We start from the raw sequence: 25723 nt of genomic DNA, 5'->3' as shown, positions 1-25723 counted from the left end.
TATCCTGTTCGCATGCGCCGTCCCTTGTTTCCTTATTTTTTTAATAATCCATTTCGAAGATCCGCGACGAAAATCGTCAGTTTCTTCACCCGATCAGTTTCTCGTGTCACTTTCTTTTCAGGATCTATATTACACTCCCGGTTGTCAGCGCGCCACTCTATATTACACTTGCGCTCTTGTGTACGAAGATAATGACAATGTAATATGCGCATATCATGCGCTCCACAGAGGCACTTAAGGTGACTGAACAACCTGTCAATTATAGAGATAAGAAATCCGGGCGTTCCCGCAGTGCAACTGTCGGAAAAAACACGTCACCGCACACATATGCAATCGACTGCAGATCTCGAGATGAAATTATATGCATATACGTTGAAAAAAAAATTATTTATCAGCCATGATCCCATTGGGTAACTTGTTGTGACAACCGTTGAATTTTGGTCGGTGCGTCAGAAATAGAAAGACGAAGAAAGCTGGCTTCGTATTGCAAAACGAATTCTCCGACCGGGATGAATTATTTTATTTAATAATTCAAAGCGACGCTCGTGTATCTTCGTAATTGGGGTGCGAATGCATCTTTCTGTCAATCGAACAAAGCTTGTTCCAAATAAATATATTCTTCGTCAAGTCCACGTTCGGATGAATCGATAATTCTCTGAGCATAGCAGGGCGATAGTTGCGAAATTTAATGGAGCACACCGGGTATGCTGCACTTATATGCAAATCGGATGAAAGTGTCGAGCCACCGTTTCCCGGTGCAAATTCTAGTCCCAGCAAAGGGTCGTTAAGTGCCTGACCCTCACCTCGCCGCCATAAGCTGCAGTCCTATGCTAAAGCTATCCAATTATCGCGTGTTACGATCAGCCTCCGACTCCGGCACGCGGCCTTGCTGTTCGAAGATATTATAAGACCGCGAGACGGTCGCGGAAAGCTTCGGGTAAGCGAACCAGTTTCTTCCGACTCGTGTAATAAACTCTTGTGCATCCATTCCGAGACACGCCTTTCTCGAAGTCACGTCGTAAAATAGATGCTTTGGTCGTTTACTCGGACGTGAATTCATATTTATCGCGAGTGTGATGGATACTGAGGAATATTTAGGTTGTACACAGTCGTCAGTCGTTATAACAAAATAGGATTCTTAGAAATAGGATGCAAGTCAGGCTTCAAATTGCGATATAACTTGGGCGAGAAAAGCTTTCTAGCTCCAAGTATGGAAAACGGCCATATAACGTGCGATCCCATAACGAAACTCTACGCGGATATTTGATGGCAATTTTAGCATGATCATTATATGCATAGGTATGATGTATACGTTTTATATATTTCATTTTTCAATACACGCATATATATATATATATATATATATATATATATATATATATATATATGTATGTATCACATAAAGAAACAGTATAAATTGATGGATAAAATACGATATAAAATGAATGAGTATAGAGTATTTTTACAGAAATATTGAAGGATGTGTTCGATTTCTGGCAAAACTTGTCGATCACCTCGAGAATCCGGCGGGTTGACAGATTCCGTAAAGAATGATCAAGGCGACACATACCTATATACGTATAATAAGAGATCCATGAAAGATGTTCAATCGCTTGTTTGCCACTAATCGTTACATGTATATGGTAACATGCAAGTTGAATGAGTGATTATAATGGAAAAAAACAAACAAGAGCAAAAGAGATAATCGCATGACGTTTTAAATTTGTTCGTAATTTTTTCTAACAATTGCGACAAACAGGCGATTGACGTTTTGAGAGTGATCGTTAAGTACCGAGCGCCTAGTACTGTTCGTGGGCCCCATTCCAGCCTCCATTCCACACTCCGTTACCCGCGTTCCATGCGTCGGGGGTTGCGGGCTCAGCTGGACCAGCCGGAACTCGTTGGGCCTGGGCGTTGTAAAGAGAGAAATGGACGGCTTTGGCCTGCTGCACTTCCGGCGTGTCTATGACTCGTCCGTCAGGCCCAAGAGGCGCCGGGGGTCCGCTGAAACGAGGCAACTATCGGTGTAACGAATATCTCTGACTCGCGTATGTGTTCCTGTAATTTCAGGTAATAGCAATGTAATCACCTGTAGTGAGCGACGTAATTTGCCGCGGCGTAGCCGCCGTCCGGGCCCGCGTACGGCCCAGATGGTCCTCCAATTAGTCCCTTCGGAGCGCGAGCGTTAGCTTCGGCCAAAGCGCTCAAGTGGGCGGCCTTCAGCTGGGCTACTTCCGGTGTGTCCACCACTCGGCCATCCGGACCAAGTGGAGCTGGAACCGCGGAACCCGCGTATCCTCCGTGAGGTGCTCCGTACCACTGCGGAGACCCAACCGCCACCGAGGCGAGAGACGCCAAAATTGACACCAGGGTCTGGAAGGATGATTTTCGATCAATCATTGTTAGGAACGGTCTCTATTTCGTATTCATTATTTACAAAATAAGGACGTTGGTAATTTTTATTACCAGAGAATCCAGATAATGACAATTCTTGCAGAGAATGGTACATCTTTTTTTGAACAAATCATTCTATAATTCATAAACGAATGTCGAAGGGATTTATCTGGTACTTGAAAAGGACTCCCTCCGATAAGTCTAACGTCACGAGTTATTCTTCCAAGGGGTCAAAGTGCCAAGCAATGAATGGTTGAAAGAGAAAATAATGACATGTAGTTAAAGCTCGGATAAATGAGAGACTTCCCTAGAGTCGACGGATGAGAATCGAAAAATCGTTTGGACGTCTTCCAAAATACTTACCAGAGTATTCATGATGGAGCGTCGATTGATTCCGAGTAGATCTTTGTCTGGTAGAACACGAGGAGTACTTGTTCGTTGATGGGAACAGGTCGTTCAATTTATAGGTAGAGTCGATGCCTCCCCGCGCAGCCTGCATCGCAGCTTGGGAGCCACACCACACCCAAGAAAGTGATCTCTTTCTTACTCCCATAGAGAATAGCGACCCAGAGCAGAGCCAGGGACCTCTCAATTCCGTAACATTAACAGAGACGCCCTGTTCGTGGATTCTTAGTGTGAGTAAGTAATGCAGGTATGTTACTGGGATACACGCCTATACGCCCATGCCGCGCGAGGAACAACGCGTCCGTGTGACTAGGTGTGGGTTTCAGAGTTTCAATTGACATTGACATTTTAACATCCACATCGACACTTGCTCTTGCATCAGCGCAGCAAATATGCTACAAGAATTTCCGCAGGGCGTTTTAAATCAAGGGGTGAAGGGAAGCGCAGCAGGTTTGTAACTTCATCGGTAATTCTCACAGTAGTCATAGTCAATCGTAATGATCATCGATGCTCTAACGATGTCCTAAAATAGTTGCATCTAAGATTGGCGACTACAAGGTGAGCATACCGGAAGAGTTTTCAGCGTGACAACATCGTGAGCAAGGATGACAGTAATTTTGAGGAATGAGAATACCTGCGTATGTAAACTCGTTATCATTGGTAATAATTACTGAATCGTCAATTAAACTTCTACGACCAAGGCTCGGTCGAACTGACCTTGCCGTAGCGAGGGCAGCGCCTTGTAAGGCTACTATAATCACGGTTCGGCTTGAGGAAGTATCAGAAGAATAAGAGGAACGGTGATCAATGAAGGGACCATGGAATTAACAGCGAGGAACGTCTACCGCATTGTTGATTTGCATGAATCCGTTGGATATCTTTCGGCTATCGAACGACACATACCACGAATAATATTGACTGCAGGTGATCGACCTTGATTACAGTTTGCGACAGCCGATACGGTATGACTTGTGGAACTCTTGTTACGCAGCGTAGGTAATTAAAAACGATATCACGAGCTGCAAACCGTGACATTTGTCGCTCTTATCCACACGGAATCGAAATAGAATCGAATACTTACCTGCAACGATATGCATTCCAATCACGGTAAAACATGCAACATGTCTCGAGGTGATATAGCGTGGTACGTGTCACCGACACAATCTTCCTCGGTTCACCGATCAGGTCACAGGTATCCGTTGATCCTGCGCAGTGGGCTTCATTGTCCGTGCAAATGTGTCTTTGTAACGAAGAAAAAAAAAAAAGTGGTTTCCTTCGGGGCGAGACGTACGCCAACGCTCAATCGCGATAACTGGAGTGCAGATCCTGATGCGGAAAATGACGTTGCTAACCTAAGACATTCTGTACCGAGTATACTGCAAGAGAAATGGATAATAACGGTTAAGCGTACCTTTGTTTTATAATAACCGAGGTACAATCTAGATTACACCAGAGGCTGGCCGGTGTTCAATGCATCCTCTGTGCAAGGTGAACGGTACATAATATTTATGATTGCGCAACGAAGGATGCCGATGGGTTGCCAACGTATCGGAGTTCATCGTCGTAGAAGATTTGGGTTCGATTTACAGCGTCGCACTTGATATCGATAATTTATTCCAATAAATGCAACCTTAAAACAAACCGCGACTTCTTCATTCAATCGGACGACTCATCGTTCGGTCTACCACTGGTGATGGGGTGCGCCATAGTAGCCGGAATGCGGTGCGTGGACAGCCTTGGCTGCCTCCTCGGCGAGGGTGACGAGGTGAGCAGCTTTGGCGTGAGCCACTTCAGGAGTGTCGACCACGCGTCCGTCGTGACCAAGGGGGGCAGGCGGTCCGTGATAAGAGGCCAGGGGAGCGGCGTACTCGTGAGCACCGTAGCTGGAAGGACCCTGTTCGTAATCACCGTGAGGAGCGGCGTAATGGGCATGAGCAGCGGCGTCAGCGTGGGCAGCAAAGTGGGCAGCCTTTGCGTGGGCCACTTCGGGGGTGTCGATCACTCGACCATCGTGAGCCAGGGGCGCAGCTGGTCCGTGATAGCCGTGAACCGCCGGGCCGGAAAGATAGTGACCACCAGAAGCCAACGAAGAATGGTAACCCGGGTGGCCCAGGGCGAGCGCTGCGACGGCGGACAGGACGATCTGAAATTTGTAATACCGATATATTGTTTTCACTGTAGACGTATGTTGGAGAGATTCGATGAGACGATCGTTTATGCTGCATATTTTGACGCCAATTTGACGTTGGCTCTGAATCTGCACAATTCAATGGAATTCACTGGACATTTTATGTGGCCAAAAATTTGGACTGTGAAATGAGGCGTTGTGTGATCTACTCACGAAGAACTTCATGTTTGTTGGTTTGCTGGACTGTTTGATCTGAGGAATGGTGCGTTTCGTAGCTATTTATACGTCGAGTTAAAACAGAACGGTCACTTGTGCTCTGCACGTGTAAATCGCAAGGTTTCACGTAATATTCGATTGATATATCGATATTTTGTACACATTGTTGAGCGTGCGAGTATTATTATAGATTTGGTAACCAGCGCTGTCCGTTTGGGTGGGGTGTCTCGCCATACAGGAGAAAGACAGACGCAGATAAGGGATAAAAAGATCGAGTGAGAGTAAGACAGCGAGAGCAAGGGAGTGAGAGTTGACTCGAATAATAGCCGGCATAACAGTCTACTTACGTGAATACCATACGTGCCTTGTTAACTCAGAACGTGGACACGACGTATTCACGACAAGGCGAAGGTTCCCATTACACAACTATAAAACAAGCTTTTGCATTAATTGGCATCGGTAACTCTACGTTCCTTTAGAACAAACCGCGACATAGACGAACAATAACGTATCGATGATCGGCATCGAGTCAACGGCTTTCGAGTATCAATTACTTCCAATTACGAATCGGTTGGATAATAGGTGCGGAAATTCGATCGGAACAAGTCTCTTTACATATAGGTAGGTAGGTATTTACTTGTGGTAAAAAGATGATTCGGATCGCGGAGTTTCATTACCTCTATTACTACCGTCTTAACGAAGGCTGTAAGTTGAAGAATTCGGATTTCACCATATACAATTCCCATATCAAGTCGTACGTAACAGTTTGCACCATGGATCTCATCGGGAATGAATGGTCTCGATCTCTAATTTCTGTACAGAATATTTCGCTCATATAGTAGTGAGAATGACTCGTAATTGAACCAATGGAATGTTTCGGATCAATTTCCCCTTTTTGTTTAGTACGCAGCCGTAAATTAACCGCGTTGATCAAGGATCATGGTTACAAGGAGTGGCGTAAAAGCGTGTAGGGTATTTTGAAACACTCGGTGCACGACAGGTCAGAGACTGGGAGGCCAAAACCTTGCTGTACTTTTTGGGATACATTCCGCAGATATGAACAACGGTATACCTTACAAACGGGCTTTCACGCTGCCCCGTGAAATTCCAATTTAATATCCAGTCACCTGCACGCGCAGCATAGCTCGACGTCACATAGACCACAAACTCGCGCCCAAAGGTGGGAGCAAATATTGAGTAATTAAGGCAACGTCAATCTGTATATAAGACCCGACGCTGTCTCCCTAAATCACACACGTTCCCCAAGTTTCCGAGAAACCAGGAAAGATGAAGTTGCTCGTGAGTGTTTTCATTTATTCCTACTAGATACGGAATTCAGCCGAGGACTGTATCAATTAGCAAAGCCATTTCGCTGCTGGACCACCGAAATTCGATCACAATTATAAAAATAACAAAAATCACTTCGTTTTGCAAAATTTTGCGTCGCGTTTCTCTAGATTTGTTTCTGGCAGGTACGGCACAGTAACGAACCTTTTCAACGTAATTTACAATACATTGTACGATACAGAATTCAACTCAATGCAGCATTGATTAAATTTCTCAATTAACTGACAGACGAGACTTGTTTCGAACTCATGTAACAGATGGAAACATACAACGCTCTTGTTACTTCAATTTTCGTGCGAACAAAGAAACGTTGATCAACCGCCGTGTCAAACGGCGTCCTTAGGCAATGACACGCAGAAGACAAGACAAGACGACCGCGACGGCACCGTTTATCCGGCATCTAAATTGTTTCCCAACACATGGCCATACGGCGTTCCCCGATTAGCCGGTCAATTATTTTCTTCACGTACCTACGCTGTCCCGCCAGCGAGGCGGAACCAGCCGCGATCACAACGAGCCATAAAACCCCCTTAAAAAAAAGCTTCTCTCCCCGCAGATTGCTCTCGCCGCCGTCGCAGCCGTGGTCGCAGCCAGACCCGGTTACTCGAGCTACGATTCGGCCATCAGCTACGACGGACACGGCGCAGGGTACGCCGGCTATCACGGCCCTGCCGCGCCCCTCGCTCACGACGGACGCGTCGTCGAGACACCCGAGGTCGCTCACGCGAAGGCTGCTCACCTCGCCGCTCACGCTGAAGCCGCCGCCAAGGCGTCCTGGGGCGCGCCGGCCGATGAGGAATACGGCTACGGTCACTCCGGTCACGTGGTCGGCTACGCCGCCCCCGCCGCTTACGGTGAGCACTCGGCTCACGCCGGGCACGGATACCACGGCCCTCCCGCCCCCCTCGACCACAAGGGGCGCGTCATCGACACCCCCGACGTCGCTCACTTGAAGGCCGCTCACCTGGCCGCTCACGCCGAGGCTCTGGCCAACGCTCACCACAGCGGAGGCTACGAGGGCGAAGGCTACTACGGCGACTCCGCCGAACACGGCTTCGCGCACGGCGCGGGTCACGCGTATCACGGACCTCCCGCCCCCCTCGCTCACGACGGCAGAGTCGTCGACACCCCCGAAGTCGCTCACGCCAAGGCCGCTCACCTCGCCGCTCACGCCGCCGCCAGCGACGCGTACGGACACGGTTACTACCACGGATACGCCCCGGCACCCGCTGCCTACAACAAGTGGTAAAAGCCCCGCCGAGACGAGGGATGATCCCGACTACTGCTAGGCTGGGCGTTTTTCGTTGAGCCTGTCCAATGCTGTGACGTGTTCCTTAGTTTCTAAGCGTGATAATAAACTGTTGTTAACATTTTACATGTACCCTTGATTATGTTTTTTTTTGTTTAATTACTGCCTGTCATGGCAGTAAAACCTTATCCCCCGTTGCCAATTCCACGTGTTATTTCAAACTCGAACGGCCGTACTTATTGCTCATGTATGCGTTGATTCTACCGCGCGGTTTTCCGTTACATGCAATAATTGTGAAAATTGCTACGAATCCTTCATCCTTGTGCCTCCTTGCTCAATTCTGAGAGCTTGTCGAAGAACGAAGGTGAGTCCTTCCCGTAGATTTCTCCGTTCGGTTACTTCATCTTTGTCCGCGTAACGCGCAAAGCAACTTTTTATACTTACTCAGTTGGGTAGAACGTGTATTAGAAAAAAATAAAAAGCATAAACAGACAATCGGGTATTACGACACGGGTATAATGTATGTATACAAGTTCTCTATTTTGCAATTGCGAAGGGTGAATGCAACCGTTATTTACAATCAATAAGACCATTCGATTCGCACAATTGAGCTAATTCAGTGCCGGGAAACAAGCAATCAACGCAATGCAAAAGAATATTCGTATAGAGTGTGTCTGTTTCCTCTGGATAAAAAATAGTTATTATTCAGAGATATCTCCTCGGAATAATAAACCCCACCCGAAGGCACGATATCACATTCTGATCGGACAAAATGTAGCGCAATTTCAAACTTATGTACGTGATATCGTGCATACTATTATAATTTATTTATACATACGCACGAGGCGTGCCGCGCACTGTTCACTCAACTCACTATCACGCGCAGGCGGACATGACACGATCATATTCTCATTGTATTTAAAATAACGACGTAATAAAATAGCCTGAAATACCTCGGTGCAGTTCAAGGCTCGTATCCCACTGTGCATGGACATGTATACACATGGGGCACGTATATTTTACATGATATGCGACCAGCCGCTCACTGCAAGACACAAAGAAAACCATCATCATTTTATAAAGTCGATTATTAGGCTTTTTCTCTGACGAGATAATAAAATCAATAATGGTCCTGGTTTTCGAACGACTTACGGGGAATGCCTCTGATTACCCTGATGGAATTCATTACGAGGACATCGTTCTTCCTCTTCCGTGTTGGCTCGTGAAGGACGAAACATCCGTTCCTTACTCCTCTGATGTGCATGTTCACCTGTGATATAATCCCGCCAAATGGTCCGTAACGATTATAGATGATTAGATTCTAAACTGCAAAACCAATTTCTAATTTTGAAAATAGTGCGTATATACGATTTAAATTCACATTATTTCCAGCTGGCACGGGTAAATACTTGAAACTAATTGAAATCAATGTCAACAAGTTATTCACCCGAGTTCCATACTGTGTAAACATTGAAAGTCGCATAAATCACGTAAAGTCAAAAACGTGTATGTATAACGACTAATTAAATCGATCAAGATATAAATTTACCAACGAATTAAGCCGATTAGTATTCATAATACGCTATCGTACAGCATGGACGGTAAACGACTGATTATCCAGCTGGATAGATGGCATTTTCTTTTCAGGTCTGTTCGTACGGTACTACACACACACGCACGCACACAAGCGTGGACGGAAGCTTTTAACAAGCATTCGCAGGTTTGATTGGAAAAAAGCGAGACCATTGCGAATGAATTTCGCTACACATTCTCCGCGATAAGCAAAAAAATGCAGCGATCTCGAAGTGAGCTGGGATATTCTTTTGTTCATATTCCACCAAGGCAGCCAAGGACGCGTGTAGAGAGAATACCTGCACAGCATCCCTAAGCAAAACCGAGAGTGTTGGCACAAAATCTTCGATTTCACGGGAGTCGGCATGTGCCGCTTGACCTCGGTCTTGTGGCACCCGGATCCCGGGAACGACACATGCACACATTACGGGGACGCGCTATCGGCAATCAGGAGCAAATTACAGAAGCCGACAAGAGTCGCCCGAGAGGCGGCGTGACAATAATAGTAAATCCTGCACGGAGCCTTTCCCTACAATTACAAAGATACAAAAGTTATTTTCGTGGTAGGTACTGTAGGTATGCCGTGTGTATTCAGCACGGTGGCTGCTGCTGCTGTCATGCGGAAACATTCGACGGCCTTGACGGTCAAATGATGTAAAAGTAAACCGTCAATCGGGATATCGGCAAGTGGGGAAGCAGCAAAGCCCAAATGATAAAAAAAAAAAAAAAAAGTAATATAGTCAGAAGTTACGTGTGAAAAATATTTTCGCGAGAACTACGATCCTAATAACAGTTCGATAAGACTAACGAATCGTAACAATGGCCAATGATCGGCGGCTAGTTCCTTGTGCAGAATATGATTCTTCGACTTCCATCGGATTTTTCACCCAAGAGAATACCGTTTTTATACAATTTTGCCGTAAACTTACTTCAGTTTATTCATCATTAGCGTTTAGCGATAGTTGTATAAAAATTATTCACTTTTGGATTTTGAAAAACAAAAATATATTTCTGCATCAGAATGAAAATTTTCAAAATTTTGTCTGTTCGTATAAAACTGAATCTGTGTTATCTTCTTCTTATAAAAATTCACTCTACTACATTTTACGGTGAAAAATTAATTTAACTTATTATTACACCAACAAGGCATTCAATTTCCTAGTATTAGGCATTCCTCTAGAAAACTTGAATTAGATTTAATTAGCACGTGGCGCTTCGATGAACGGCAGCGGTTTCACCGTATAGATCCAATAAAAGGTACGTAACGTCGTAACATGGTAATCGGATTGAACCTCTCGCAACAAATGTACGTGGAGGATTGCGTTGCGTACTTAACGCTTATACGCGGAATGGAGCCGGACTGCACGCACGCACGGGCACAATAACGTTGCGCCAATATCTCTTTTTCCGAAATTGTATTTCGATTACATAAAACGTAGTATAGGCCGCGCGGCGCGAACAACTAGAGATCGAAGAGAGAGAGAGAGAGAGAGAGAGAGAGAGAGAGAAAGAGAGAGAGAGAGAGAGGAAAGTGAAATTATTTAGATGGATTTTCTTGGGACTATTGTGTCAGTATATTGCAATACATGCGGGTCAATCGTACCGAGGAATTCCACATATTTTTTTTGCATCCAATTTTAACCATTTTTACACGTAAAATTTTAAACCACGGCACGACATTGCGATGGTGCATGTAATGTATAAGAGCGAAAATGTGTGGTGAAATTGATGGAAACTTGCTACTCCGGTACTTTAATTTTTTAGACACTTTCTGAAATTGAACAAAAATTCGCAATATTTGATGATAATTGTACAAACTGAGAATAATTTGAAACCAATTTCGATGAGTTCTGAAAATGGTATTCAATTATTTCAAATATTTTACCGAATCCCAAGGTATTACGATTTTCAAATAAAATGCAAATGCGTTTTGAAACGTCATAGAATAATATGCAGGGATCATTAGAATATTGCAATGTAATAGTGCATAATGTTGAACACTGCACCGTGCAGCATGACGTAATAAAAGTAACCGTGTCATCTGTGATATGAGGCAATTGCAGCCGCCCATATAATGAAATTCCTCTTTAACATCATATGGCGAGGGGCGTGCTGATCAATTAGGTAGTTATAATATTGAGACACCTTCCATCGACATTCGCTTCGGTCTATTGTTTCTACTTAAAAAAATTAACGCTGCATGCAAATTCTCGTATGCATACCGTGAGCCTTGACATGTAATTTGATATTTAGGAATTCGTTGATTTTTTTACAAGTATAAGGAATAAGACCGCAAGAACTGATCGCGATCAAGATAACGTCGTCAGGACGATCTATCTAGGAAAATATATCCAAGGGAAATTTTGTTCAACAATAACTTTGACGGTCCTATGTTTAGTCAGAAGAAAATTTCTTTGCAGTTATAAATTGTCAGAAAAGACTTAAATTTGGCCCTTTCATTCTTGATTCCAGAATTCTACTTTTTCCGAATTTTCTCAAACAACTGTCAGAACTTCCAGTTACTCGTAGTTTTGTATTGTTCTTCAGAAAATTCTTCAGAGTCAATTGAAAATTTTGAATAAAAAATTATATAGAACATCGTAATGCAGGGATCTCTGATTTCAAAATAAATCAGCATGTTTCAGTTTTTAGGTGGTTCTACTTTTCTTACTAGTTTTGTAAGATTAAACAGCCAAGAAACAGCTCAGCGGATACTTTTTTTTCTCCATTTACCAAAACTGACCAAGATATCGATATTCACTTAATGATCTCAAATTACACTTTCAACCGCACCCCGAGTCGAATACCTTTATTATAGGCATCAGAATCGACGGTTCTGCAGTCATGCGTGTAACATATTTTTCCAAACACGTATGTAAATTTTTATATTAATTCAACATACGCTATTATTTGGCGCTGTAAACAAAGTTGTATAAATTGAAGCGATTTTTTTTATACGCATGTTTCCAACAATAATTTCAAAATATTATTACCGTATAAATGACAAAATTTGGATTATGTTAATTTTGTTATCTGGGCAGATAATCGTCAAGCGAATAGTATAAACAATACAATAGATTCAACCAACATATCTTGCCGTACGTAGGTAGTCAAAATATTCATCAAAATCTGTTTTTAAAAAACATTCTACGATAAAAAATGGTACGAATCGAGTTTTGTGAGGTAGAGGCAAAACCCTCGACGCGCAAATTTTGCCAAGGTAATGTTAAAACGCTACCGTCCATCCGAAGAGAACATTCAAAAATGGTGGATTTAGTTACATTGTAATGTATTCCAGAATTACAGCTTCGTCGGTCACCCTGGAAGCCACTGATTCAGCGCATCAACATTAAACCGTTGAACAAGTTTTCGTCTAAATTGGCATAAAATTTGACACTGACGTCAAAAACATCTATGCGTGATTCGATAAATTGCAACACTGTCCCTGACAAGTCGACGAACAATTGATAGACATGCCGGACTAGCACCTCGTCATCTGTCTCTCGAATAACGCGTATGTACATACCTATGTCGATATGTACGTACATATAACGCGCTTATAGGCGGAAGCATAATTGTAAAATGAGAGTGCAATATTGGAAGGGCTGAGGAGAATGGGGACTTGGCTCCTGTTCGCAGTTCGGCCCCCAACGAGACCTGCTGCCCGCGGCAACGTCTCCGACGTGCCTGACCTCGACACTCGAATCTAGACTGTAAATCGGGCATTCCTAGAGGCTCTCCGAGGCGAGAGCGAGGGGTTCGGGGGCCCGAGGACCCTCAATGTAATGTCAATGCCATAATATTATGTGTAACATTGGAACGGGGCGGGGTTCCAGGTGTAGGCCGACAAAACGTTTCGGATTGATATATAAAGGGGCTCGTTACCTCAGAACGGCACAACAGTCCACATCACTAGCGAGTACTGGATAACCAGCAGCGCTTCAACCTAAGAAACATGAAGGTCTTCGTAAGTAGTTATCAATCTTGCTTCATTCTTTCTTATACAAATCAATTTTGATATTGCACCCATTCGAGCAATCCATGCAACGAAATCGAAAACTAAATTACTTTAAACCGCACCTAAACCGCATCAAAATTTCTCTGGATTTCACGTCTTTCGTTGTTCTTAGTACGAGATTTCAATATACTGAACCGCGGCACCAGAGAAAAGTCGTTCTTTTCGAAATCATTCGTAAACGGGCAAAGTTGCACCGTTCATTTTGTCTACAAGCAAAAAGTTTCCAATCCACCGCATTGAAAATTATCTTCGATTCGGTAATTAACATTTGTAGTATCGACTATGTGAGAAAATAGATGAATATGAGGTACTCGGAACAGTCTTCACGATCAAAGCCCATTTCTATCGTATTTCATTCTCTACTGCGAACTCTTGCGGGAGCGTGCAAAAAATACGATAAAAGAGATCTTTTCAAATCAAGTACGGCCTACTCGAGGGAACGCGTCACTTTGCTGCTAAATGTTACAATATCACCTTAATTGCACAAGCTTCACTGTTAAAAATTTCTGTATGAAACTTCCTACACTGCATTGGAAGTTTGATTCGGATACGGAACAGCTAATTCACTATACGTTCACTGGTTATTCAATTTACAAACACAATAAATTTACTACACAATTTAGTAAATTCAAATTACTTTCTTGCGCTTTTCTTATAAATTGTAATAAAATCAAACAATTCTGTAGTAAATTTACCGCAAATACATAGTAACTTACTTCGCTACACTGAATTTGTAAATTTGCAGCCTGGTTTTGCAATTTGACAACTCCTTTGTACAGTAAACGTGTAGTAAATTCACAATCGGTTTTAACAGTATAAAAACTCGACGATTCAAATATAAATTTCACCAATAATCTCCGCAGCTAATATAACCGACTCTCTCAATCCGACATAATTCCAGATCGTCTTGTCCGCCCTCGCCGCCCTGGCCGCCGCCTCTCCATCGGCGATCGTGCCCTACGGCTACCACGCCGGAGCCCCCCTGGGTCACGACGGTCGCGTAGTCGACACCCCTGAGGTGGCTCACGCCAAGGCTGCCCACCTCGCCGCCCACGCCCACGAAGCCGCCAAGACCTCCGGATACGGACACGGAGTCCACGGATGGGCCGCCCCTGTCGCTCACGCCTGGGGTGCCCCGGCCTACGGAAATGCTTACGGATACGCTGCCGCTCCCCTCGCCGGTGCCTGGGCTGCCCCAGCCCACGTCTACGGAGGCCACTACGCCCACGGTGCTCCCCTCGGCCACGACGGACGCGTCGTCGACACCCCTGAGGTAGCTCACGCCAAGGCCGCTCACCTCGCCGCTCACGCTCACGAAGCCGCCAAGACCGCCAGCCACGGATACGGAGTCCACGGGTGGGCTGCCCCTGCTGGTCTCGCCTACGCCGCCCCCGTTGCCTACGGACACGGGTACGGACACGGGTACGGACACGGACACGCCGCCCCCATCGGACATGACGGCCGCGTCGTCGACACCCCCGAGGTCGCCCACGCCAAGGCAGCGCATTTCGCCGCTCACGCCGAGGCCAAAGCCCATTCTCACGCTCATTACTGGTAAATTACAACTGGATGAAGATAAATGATCTTCCACTGCGTACCTCGCCGACCACCGTCTTGCCTCTAGGAGACTCCCTTTTTATACGTACGATACTGGAAAACCAATGCGACGCGCGTCGGGCTAGTCCGATGTGCCCGCTGAAATAGACAAAACTTATTTTTTATCAAAAACAAAGAGAAAAAAAAAACGAAAAAACATTCAAAAACAAAACAATACACGCAACGCTTTTGGTATACAGACTGAACATTTTCTTTTTTACAAATACTTGTGGTTGTTTTACCGAATGATGCTGTGCCTTCAGTTTCATACGATATGTGGAATTGATGTAATTCATTTCTATTATTCCTGTTGATTGTGTATAACGATGTTTTATTGAAAATCATATTATCATTAAAGAGCAATATGTTTTAAAACATGTAATTCATTGTTCACTCCGTTCATTAACCCCGTCCACCGGAATACTTGGACAATCCTACAATAGATGCCTCCTCAATTCTGGATCGTGTAATTTGGGCTAATACCCCTAAATTAATAAAAAAAAAACATTCACCAAAGTTTGTAAAAACAAATCATAAAAAATAACGTAGAATCTACACTGACTTTCAGCGAAATTACAGCTTCGCATTAGCAACGAAACACTTTTTAAAATCAGTACCGACATGTTGTAAATCTTTTGTAGAGTACAAAATAGGTTATTTTTGGAATAGCTTCGTGTTCATCTATTTTCTGCTTTCGATTTGCCAGAGTTCGAATTGCATATAAGTGATGAAACAGTATTCAGTTTATGTCATTTCGAATTCGTTTCTGCGTGACCGCTTTCGATCGATTTTCCTATTTCGAGAGCCTTAGCAGCCATTGCTAATGCACCTGCTCTAGTTTTATGGCCACCAATAAATCGAACACTGTGTACAAATATACTGTCAGGAATGCCAGATACAGCAGATAATTCTTCGTCCCTCAAGCCTGCCCATGCCTCTGGTAAGAACATTCTGTAACAACGAGTAACTAAAAGGTAAAAATATTGCGACGTTTCGAAAGTTTGAAGAATAATCATGTTTTTTTCAAACTTTGGTACATTTGAGCTGAATTTTATATTAACAAACATTAAACTTCATTCTAAATCATTTTAATCGTGAACGTGTCCGATGCAAAATTCATTAGCTTTCAAGTTGAATTTTGCAGCGTAAATAGGATTGAATCGATCTTGTTTATCAAAATCAAAAGCTATAACGATGTAAATTGATATTTTACAAACCTGCAAATGAAGCTTGCAGCTTTTACAGGTACACCTTGTACTCTATAATTGTTGTCATGGAAAATAGCGTATTTTATTGGCTCTTTTACACCTAGTTCCTCTTCCAATTCGTATAAATGTTCCTTCCAAGGCAGAGAAGTAGATAATTCAATAATTTCTCCACTTGGATGGACCTGTTAATTGTTAAGCAGATGCATCATAATTTTTCAGTTGAGTGAGTAGACAAGAAAAAGTGAGCATACTACATCAGAAGCAACGAAAAATGATAGTTAACTATCAAAGGTTAACCATGACCTTTTTGAGATTAAATATCCGAATTTGAAAATTCTTTCTCACCTCAAATCTCCCGAGAACGGCATCTCCCACAATTGATCTAGCAGGCCACCAAACTCTAGCTGCATGTTGAATAAAATAGGTGAATTCTTCGCCCGTAAGCGCGACAGCTTTCTCAAACTGTTCATCAGGATCCAGTTTAGGACCATTCCAAGTTGGATTCAACCGTGCCACTCGCTTACTCAAATTTGTACTGATATAGTACCTATCATATAAAATAATAAGAAAATATTATAAATTCTCTGTATTAACATTATAGCTACATAGAAAATAATGTCCACTTACGAAGGTTCTCCATCAAACATTGGCACTCCATTATCAATGGCATCTATTTCTTGCATGAATGTTTCATACACTTTTTTAAAAATACTAGCCCGGTCATAGTCATCTGTTACTTCAGGTACTAGTATCTTAATAATTTCATCACCAAAGTGACAATAGATTAAGCCGGCACTACTCAGTTTAATATTACTCTTGTATCCAGATTTTTTTATAACTGTACTGAGAGTTTCTTTGAATTCCCTAAAAAAAATATATATGAAATAAAATCCATCCAATTGTTGTATAATCAATCATCATGAAGCTTATAAAAGGTATTTTTACAATCGAAAAAGAAATATATTCATTCAAAATTGCATAATAAAATAAATAATTTTTCATATACATGTACAAAGTTTTGATCAATCAGGTTCGATCGTGAACTTAAGTTATCCCAGATATTGAAGGCGAGTACTAGATGTTTAAGAAGTAAATTTACTAAAGCTTGGGGGTCAGCTACTCATAATCCACTTGAGGTTCAAAATTTGCAAGACTATTTAGAACAATATCAATTTCCAATAAAACCTGATAAATTAAAACTTCCATTATACAACTTTTTCATCATACTTCATATGATGATCATAGCGATGCGTAGATGGATCATACACCCCTCCTACGTCAACCACAATATCACAACTGTCCAGAACTTTCTGATCACGGGTCCTAAAATATTGAAAGAACATCATCAGGCGTGATATGATTTTGCTGACTTGATATTGTAAAAAATTCAGCAAATTTTATATAAATCTATTTTTTCAGAGTACAACAGTGGAATGTGAAAGTGAATTTACAGAAGAATTCATATGTTTGATTGGAATGTTCACTAATTTATGATTCTCAATCAACGTAAGGTACCAATATTGTAGTCATGATAAATTTGATTAGCATGAATATGATTGCAGCGTGCCTGAAACTAACACATATACAGGATTATCTTACCTAATAACAGACGCATTTTTGTATCGGGGTAGCAACTTGAGCATGTAACATGCAAGCGCTTCGTCACAGTGGAAGCACCCATCGTGTGTTCCAATAGTCACTTCAGACCCTGGCATAGTAGAGAATGGCGCTATGGAACGTTGGTATAACCTAAAAAAGAATTTATTCAGATATAAAACAACAAATCACAAACAAATCTAGACAACTTATTCGCTCTTGGTTTAGAGAGAACATATTTTCATTGGCATTTTTCGGTGAGAAAGCAGCGATCAGCTCGATCTCACCTCTACTTACCAAACTTTACTTGTGATTTTTGAGAAAGAATATCGGCGCGAGAGCGAATGGACGACGCGTGACAGCATTGCAAAAAACCACAGAACTCGATGATGCCGACCGACGGTAATCAAAGCCAATCACCAATAATAGCTACTGTCATTAATACAATCTTAAATGTTATGGTTGTTGACAGAATATTGTTAATGATCTTTAATGACGGTCACCGTATGGTGTTTAGGTCTTATGGGATTATGTCTTAAACGACTGCCACCGATAAAGAAGCTACCAGATCGCTAACACGGCTTCTTACGGCCCGAGGCCCATTTATCCGCCGAGTAGTGGTCACGAAACCACTGATATATATATACATACACATATATCAGTGCACAAAACTCATCCAGGGGCGTTGACTCTTCTTTAACGCATAGATCGCATTCAAGATCATTACAATCAATAAACAAATTAAATTTACCAGACTGATGAGTCATGGAAACTCAAAGTCAGCTGCATACACAAGCCATACGATTACAATTCGTGCGAAATTATTTTGAATAACAATTACAGAACACGTAAAAAAAAAAAAATAGATTGATAGCTGCGCAAAAAAAAAAAAAAAAACATAATTTTTGCACCCTCAAATTAATACCTATCATAGTTAGGTATGATTATTCTTTTGGAATACTTGAATTACGTAGAATAAACCCATTTACGGTCTCATAACAGACACTTTTTTTCTGTTGAAGTATGAAAATTAAAATGTTCATTGCTTCAAAATGTATTTCATTTATTGTTACATGATAGTATTAGACATTATAAAATGTCCGGTACCATCAAACTTGGTTGATCTACTAATTTTGTATCATTTTTAAGTTAAAGAAAATTTTTCTTTATTTACTCTGACATTTTCGAAATTATTTACGTGGAGAAATTTAGCAAGATATAAAATGCAATTGGAACACCGATAACATTATCCAAATAAATAAAACTCTTGTCGCGTACCGTGAGCCCATTATTTCCAATTAGTAATTACATTAGAATTTATTTAATCATTCAATCAAATGCAGCGAGACAAAAATAAAAAGACACTAGTTACAATAATATATAATATCTATAAGTATATACTATATATTATATATAATCGATGCCGAAGATGCCGAAGAATCGGTTGTGACTTCCGTAAATTTAAAAACTATGCGGTTATCTTTATATACGCCACCCACTGATTACTTGGTAGATCATTGTGACATTCTGTTCTATTTTTAAATATTTAAGCCTCTTCTTTTTCTATTCGCAAATCTTAGCATTATGTAAACGACAGAAAATAAAAAATATCACTGTATATTTTTACATGTATACTGGTGTGTTTCAGAAAAAAAGAATTTGCGATTTTTCACCATGGCACCCTGTAACAATGTATCTGACACCTTTTTCATTATTACTTCAATCTCATATAATAGTTATAATTTAGTACGAACTTTTAATTAAGGAGAATAAGATTCCAGGTGATACATGATCATGATCTTTGGGTTGAATATAAATTTCAGGGAAGAAATAGTAAATTGAAATGCTACAACGTGTTTCTTCACAAGTTCAAAAAAAAGGGGAAAAAAGTGAAAAGTCAAATAAGTGCGATCTTCCACATCACGTAGAACGCTTATATTTTGACACAATCTCTCTTTTAACCCAAACAAACATTTTAGGGGGTGCCATGGTGAAAAATCGTAAATTATTTTTTCTCAAAGACCCTAATGTATACGCGGTATGTCACATCCTCGTCCCGTCAACCTTGCATTTAATTCGAATAAATTAGTAAAACAAAATATACTTTGAATAAATAAATTATATGAAGCGCTGTTTTGTTCGAACCACACTGCGTTAAATCTAATAGGCTAGAGTTATATTTTTAGTTATTTCAAAATATTGTATTGATTTCGTCGTAATGTGCTCTCGCGTTTGGAAAGTCTAAAAAATTGGCGCTATTACCTACGCTTTTTTTTTAATTTCAAGCAAATTTACATGCAACATATTTTCTGGGAATTTCGTAGGACAGAAGAGTGATTTTTGTAAAATAATTTCTTATTGAAACAGATGTATTAAAAAACACTCATTGTATCTAAACATGACAGGCTTTGCTACCAATTTTTTTCAAATTAACATGAAGGATAGTATCAGAGCTTCGGATCACGGGTCTTGCTGAAACTTTTGGATGTCTTTTTGGTCCAAGAAGTGTAATTTCTGATGTTTATTTCCATCCATTGAGCCTTTCTTCGCTCAATTTACTATAAATCGGGTTGTTGGAAATTCGCAATTTAAACTTCACTAAAGCTGTGAAATAATAATTTTTCCGTTTACACTAGAATCTGTATGAGACTGTCATCGAAACTGAAATAGAGCGCAATAAAAATTAATATTTAAGGCAAAAATACACAATAGGTTTAGTTTATTACGGCATTTCGCTCATCACACTGCTAATTTAATCAGTTAGAGGCAAGAAGAGAGGCCTAATGGATGAAACTACACATCAAAGTATTATATTTTAGATCAAATACCTCTAAAAATTTTAACATGATCCGTGATCCGGAGGTCTGACAGTATCCTTGTAAGACTCGACAGTGCGTTTCACTGTTTGCATCGATACATGAATGCAAGATCGACCTACGACAATACGATTGACCTTCTTCCACACTAACGAGCAAGAAATATTTAGAGCATGAGTGGAATTATAGACAGTTGGCATATCATGAAGTGTCATGGGTTTTGGAATAGTTTTAGGACCTATGGATTTTTTCAGGATTGCTATACACGAATGATCACTTGAACACCGAACCTAAATTTCAATGGTTTTTTTTCCACTACTAAATGAGCAGAAGAACTATATAACATAAGGACACGTATTTACCTATAGATTCAAAATATGAAGTAATGTGAATTTTTTTTTTTTTCCTCCAATTACCAAAAAGGAATTTTTGCAATATTCACTGCAAAATAGAATGAAATCGGTATCTGTAATTTGTATTTTGCGATTTTTCAATTGCATACTATTAGTAAAAATTTTACAAAACAAGTAAACGTGACAAGATAAACATTAAAAAATTTGAGAATCTAGGATTATCAAAAGAAAATTAACTAACGTGTAATTTCAAGCAAGTGCAAGCACAGTAGAAAAACACTGGACCAGTACTTAGAATACAAAACACAACCATTTGATAGTAAATTACTTCATTTGGAACTAGAAAAAAATATGCATATGAGCACACATCGTCACCTGGCAAAGGCACAAAATGTAAGAAAATCCCTTCCGATTCCGTACCTAATATTATAGCCAATAAATAACAAATATAGTACGAAAAAATATGCTATAATCATACTATTCCTTACCATACTTATATAAATTACCATTTCGAAGTTCCCAATTTGTTGAATATCGGGATAAGACGGTCAATCTCGACTGATGTGAGTAGCTATTGAGTCTAAGAACGCCTCATATGTATTTTTCTTCGATCATGTATCCTTAGAGGATCTGACCGTTAAGAGTTAAAAGGTGCTATCAATATTACACTAAATACAATTACAGTCACAACTAACTTAAATTAATGGAGTCCATCTCAAGCGATGTATCGATTCGATTCAAGCAAAGCCGAACTGGTATTCAAATTCAAAAATTGATTTATATCTGGCAATTGAAAACCGCTTCCCGCTTCGCTTACCTCGAGACAATATATTCGCGATACAGTAAATGAAATATCGCACATTATGTATCAGACATGATATATTGGACAACGTAAGACGGTTCTTTTCACTCATGATGCGTGAGACTCGACTTTCCAAAAGTCTTTCTATTGATGTGTTACCTGCACAGCTACTATGAACACACGGTTGTATCCATGCATTATACATTGCTATACGTATGTATGTATGTATGTATGTACGTATGTATTCATATTGTGGTGAGAAAACTGTACTATTAAATAGATAACGAGTACGGTTCGGAGAAGATCAGAAGCTGCGCAATGTTGACTGATATTGACAATGATAAATGTACAGAATTTTCACTTATTAATGTTGATAATAAATGGGTATTTGAAGACGATACGTGTATTGTGTGGCTCAATGTACCAGTGGTCACGATTTGAAAATTGTAAAATGCTTATCGTTGTGCCCTACCATTGCTTTTATTTGGAGCAAGCTTTAAAAACTGTTCATAGGCTGCTGCAATGTCATCGTCCATCCCACCATCGTCTCCTTCTTCATTCCAAATACCATCAATGTCGCCATCATCCTCTCCCTCGCTAAAAACAGAAAAGGTGTAAGCATTTGATAAGCGCCCACTCTAAAATAGAAGCCAATTTTTTCCGCTTGTATTCAACACAGATAAAAACGTAAAGAATACGGGAAACAGAACACGGAACAATACCACGAAAAAACTTACCCGAATTCCTCGACGTCAGGCGTGTCCCCGGTTAGATCTTGCAAGAATCTGCTCTCCTCTGGAGATAAAACGTTGCCATCAGGACCGTAAAACACGGGCTCATTTGTTAACTGTTGCAAAGGAAAAAAAAAAATTGATTAAGTATTTATTGTGATGTATGATGCTACACTGGGCATGAAATAAACTGACCATTAAATAAATGTGATGGGGTAAACAAATCTGGGAAGTTGAAAGATAATAGTAATAGCAATACTAATAACAACAACAGCAACCGCACAACGACATATAAGTGTTACTAACTGGCTGTTGGGATACATCTGCAGGTGTTTGAGGACTATCATTGACGGTAGAATTGTAAGGTCCGTGCGTTGAAACAAGACGTCCCCAGTTTCCCCGACGGAGTTCGTCTACGCTATTAACCATTCGACCGACGTGAACATCGACCTGACCATCGTTCACAAGCCCAGTGAGCCTACGCATTACATTTTCCATCTCAGCCCCTCCACCGCAACTGTCTCTTTCTAGAGTTTGACCTGCCAACTGCCGACAATAAGTATGAATATTATTGCTGCTGTAGTTATTTCTTGTACTGCCGTTAAACACATACCTTAAGTGCCTGGCAGATGTGTTTAGCAGAGTTTGGAGCAGGGCGCTGTAGAACAGCAGACATTAATTCAATTAACAATTTTCCCAATACAGATGCTGGTTCTGACTCCATTTGAGTGACTAGTTCAGCCAAAAACAGTATTAACCCATGGCAAAGTTTTTCCTTTACTTCATCTTCTGGTAAACTCCTCTGCATCCAAAACTCAATTGACTTTTCTGTCTCCTCGCGACATCTGACATAAACCATGTAAAAAAAAAGTGTTTGTAATTTGAAATAACCAAACTTAACGATAGAAAATCCGTAACAATTGTTACCTAGCAACGAGAGTGTCTCTGAAAATGGATGGAGCACGTTCGCTTAAAGCTGCATTATCCAAAAATGTGCAAAGACGTGCACCGCTGTACCGGAAATTTCCTTCGTTTATGGACTAGAAGAATTTGAAGCTTTTAATTGAAATGTGGAGTTCTTATAACGAGAAAAAACCCACCTGTCCAAGTATGGCTCCAATTATAGCTTGCGTCTGCACTGTATTAGTAAGACATGGAGTAATGGCATCAACGAGAGATGCAACCAAAGAGTCAAACCGCCCAGGACTGAGAGTGAGTGTCCGCATCGCCACTTCTAGCTGTCCCATCATTCCCCTCATTCCGCTCCAATCTTCACCATCACCTTCCACATCTAACTCGTTTTGTTCGGCCTAAGAAACAAGTAGAAAAATATTGAATTAGAGACGAAACGAAAGAAAAAAAAAAGATTTCTTTCAACCTAACGAATGATAATTCGATTTGAAGGTCAGTCAAGATTACTATGTAGAGCAATCAATATCAACCTGATGTCTGCTGTGATCCCCTGATCCTCTGTCGTAATACCCGTAATCTTGAGTATTTGAGTACTGATTATAATGCTGGTGTTGTGGCGGACCCATGTAGACCTGATGCTCCCGATGTGGAATGTAGCGATTTTGTTGAGGTACGTACTGTTGATGTAAGCCGGGTTGATGCCCACCATGATGGCCCTGTCTTGCATTATTCAGCCGATTCTGAACCGAGTGTCTAGGCATCACTGATCCAGATTGTTGCTGGTTCTAAGAGCGACAGTTGATCTGGATGAGTCTCATACAAGACATTTACTTGATAAATTTCTATGAATTAATGATGTTTGGAGATAAAACTGTGTTATTTTTCAAACACAAAATAGACCATAAAACACAATTTTATTTTCCATGCTATATCACGGTGACAACAAAGAATAAATTTCACGTTTCTCCAACATTTGCATGATAAAACATCAAGCGGTTTGCTATTTTACTTGGAAGAAGATTACTTAAATATTGAAGCAAGTCAAGAGTTGAAGTTTAGTCGTATTCATTTTGCCGAAGCAATCCTGACAGTTCTAAAATTCTGAATTTCCAACTACGACAAATTCCCTGTATCTGCGATTAGCACGATATCATTAAGCATTCAACATCCTCTTACCGGTAGTGCTGGACTGAAGCTTTTGGGTACGAATTCAGCGGCATCAACGGAAAGTGTTGAGTTTTTGACGATGTCACCTTTGGCTCCATCTGTCTTCGTTCCAGTGTTCTCCATGGAACCTAAATAGTGCAAGAAGAGAAGCGGATACGTTAACTTAGGGTTCGCTTTTAAAAGATTATTTTACGCTCTAGAAAATCAAATTTTCAAGACATGCATATACTAGTCTCTATCTTGATCTATCCGAAGAATCGATCAATCGACTATAGAGTTAAACATTAAAGAAGCATTTCTGTGACTCGTTACTCAGTCGCATGATCAGCCACCTGTATTTACGCTGGCAGCAGAAGTGTGATGTGGTCGCCTGAGTCCCCGTGTCTCCTGGGATGGTGTCGGTGCCCAAGATCCACGGCCTCGACCACGAGCGGATCGAGATTGTTGTATCACTCGTTGATCCCCACCAAGAGGATCCATTTTATCGTTATAATTTACTTCGAATTGAGTATCAGTGTTGAAACGGAGCTTGTATTTAGCAGTTTCCGATATTCAACGGGGCTGTTAATCGGGTGTATACGTCAGTCGACAATGTACGGCTATTTATCCTCATTAACACGTCGCACGTGGTTATAAATATGGATGCGTTGAACTCGCGAGGACGTGCAGCCGGAGCCGAGTTGTGATGTTAGATTCAAGACGAGTAATCGCGGGACCGACACATGCCTATAACAGCGGTCAGAGCTTACCTGTCGATTTAGCGTATGAGAATATGGCAAATTTATAACGCGTCGAACAGAGGTACCGGAAATTTTAATACTAGATCGCCATAACGGTTTCGTGTATAATTACGACAGACGCAGCCTTCATTTGTTATTAAAAAATAGAGCGATATTCGTCGCCATGTTGCTTTACAACCTTGGGGCTACGTATGAACGCGTGATGTGTTATTTGTATGGTAGTAGTTTCCGACTGAAATTACTTTTTATTTAACGTATATCGTTTTATACGCCGGTTATTCACTGCCGACGTAATACGCGTTGTAATAAATTAATTCACACAGTTTTCAACTCGCCCATACAAATGTCAGGTTCTTTGTATTTTCATTATTTTTCACTCGATATCAGCGAGAGACACAAATTCCATCGCTGCTTGCAGCCCACTACTCGCGGCAAGGATGCCATGAACCACGAATCGTATCGCCAGATTAGCG

General features: G+C 41.1%; 6 protein-coding genes across 7 annotated transcripts; 2 read left to right on the top strand and 4 right to left on the bottom strand.

Moving 5' to 3' along the window:
* Positions 1–1413: 1413 nt before the first annotated feature.
* LOC107222277 (pupal cuticle protein) lies at positions 1414–2906 on the bottom strand. The gene is made up of 3 exons (XM_015661571.2): positions 2758–2906; positions 2090–2373; positions 1414–2004 (listed from the first exon to the last, which is right to left on the bottom strand). Exons 1-3 carry the CDS (start codon positions 2767–2769, stop codon positions 1800–1802), a joined length of 501 nt encoding a protein of 166 aa, XP_015517057.2. The 5' UTR covers positions 2770–2906; the 3' UTR covers positions 1414–1799.
* A 1490-nt stretch (positions 2907–4396) lies between these two features.
* Positions 4397–5280, bottom strand: LOC124293805 (histidine-rich protein PFHRP-II-like). The gene is made up of 2 exons (XM_046736115.1): positions 5141–5280; positions 4397–4942 (listed from the first exon to the last, which is right to left on the bottom strand). The coding sequence occupies exons 1-2, from the start codon at positions 5150–5152 to the stop codon at positions 4481–4483; spliced, it is 474 nt and encodes a 157-aa protein (XP_046592071.1). The 5' UTR covers positions 5153–5280; the 3' UTR covers positions 4397–4480.
* A 1080-nt stretch (positions 5281–6360) lies between these two features.
* Positions 6361–7865, top strand: LOC124292598 (pupal cuticle protein-like). The gene is made up of 2 exons (XM_046737331.1): positions 6361–6442; positions 7047–7865. Exons 1-2 carry the CDS (start codon positions 6431–6433, stop codon positions 7737–7739), a joined length of 705 nt encoding a protein of 234 aa, XP_046593287.1. The 5' UTR covers positions 6361–6430; the 3' UTR covers positions 7740–7865.
* A 5306-nt stretch (positions 7866–13171) lies between these two features.
* LOC107222270 (pupal cuticle protein) lies at positions 13172–15124 on the top strand. Its single transcript, XM_015661560.2, has 2 exons — positions 13172–13278; positions 14231–15124. Exons 1-2 carry the CDS (start codon positions 13267–13269, stop codon positions 14885–14887), a joined length of 669 nt encoding a protein of 222 aa, XP_015517046.2. The 5' UTR covers positions 13172–13266; the 3' UTR covers positions 14888–15124.
* A 28-nt stretch (positions 15125–15152) lies between these two features.
* LOC107222264 (MYG1 exonuclease) lies at positions 15153–22288 on the bottom strand. Of its 2 annotated transcripts, none has more exons than XM_046736742.1 (7): positions 22173–22288; positions 17733–17882; positions 17361–17456; positions 16761–16997; positions 16479–16680; positions 16143–16315; positions 15153–15876 (listed from the first exon to the last, which is right to left on the bottom strand). In XM_046736742.1, the coding sequence occupies exons 2-7, from the start codon at positions 17846–17848 to the stop codon at positions 15675–15677; spliced, it is 1026 nt and encodes a 341-aa protein (XP_046592698.1). In that variant the 5' UTR covers positions 17849–17882; positions 22173–22288; the 3' UTR covers positions 15153–15674. The 2 variants fall into 2 exon arrangements, with proteins under 2 accessions (XP_046592698.1, XP_015517031.1); XM_015661545.2 differs by lacking the exon at positions 22173–22288 and adding an exon at positions 18027–18170.
* LOC107222451 (polyadenylate-binding protein-interacting protein 1) lies at positions 18776–25647 on the bottom strand. The gene is made up of 9 exons (XM_015661832.2): positions 24843–25647; positions 24520–24638; positions 23874–24128; positions 23532–23741; positions 23359–23471; positions 23045–23276; positions 22738–22977; positions 22438–22547; positions 18776–22297 (listed from the first exon to the last, which is right to left on the bottom strand). The coding sequence occupies exons 1-9, from the start codon at positions 24988–24990 to the stop codon at positions 22156–22158; spliced, it is 1569 nt and encodes a 522-aa protein (XP_015517318.1). The 5' UTR covers positions 24991–25647; the 3' UTR covers positions 18776–22155.
* Positions 25648–25723: the final 76 nt, after the last annotated feature.

The sequence above is a fragment of the Neodiprion lecontei genome, chromosome 4, assembly GCF_021901455.1.
Source record: "Neodiprion lecontei isolate iyNeoLeco1 chromosome 4, iyNeoLeco1.1, whole genome shotgun sequence".
NCBI lineage: Eukaryota > Metazoa > Arthropoda > Insecta > Hymenoptera > Diprionidae > Neodiprion > Neodiprion lecontei.
The sequence above is the reverse complement of the archived record's forward strand: the minus strand, read 5'-3'. Positions and strand labels throughout refer to the sequence as shown.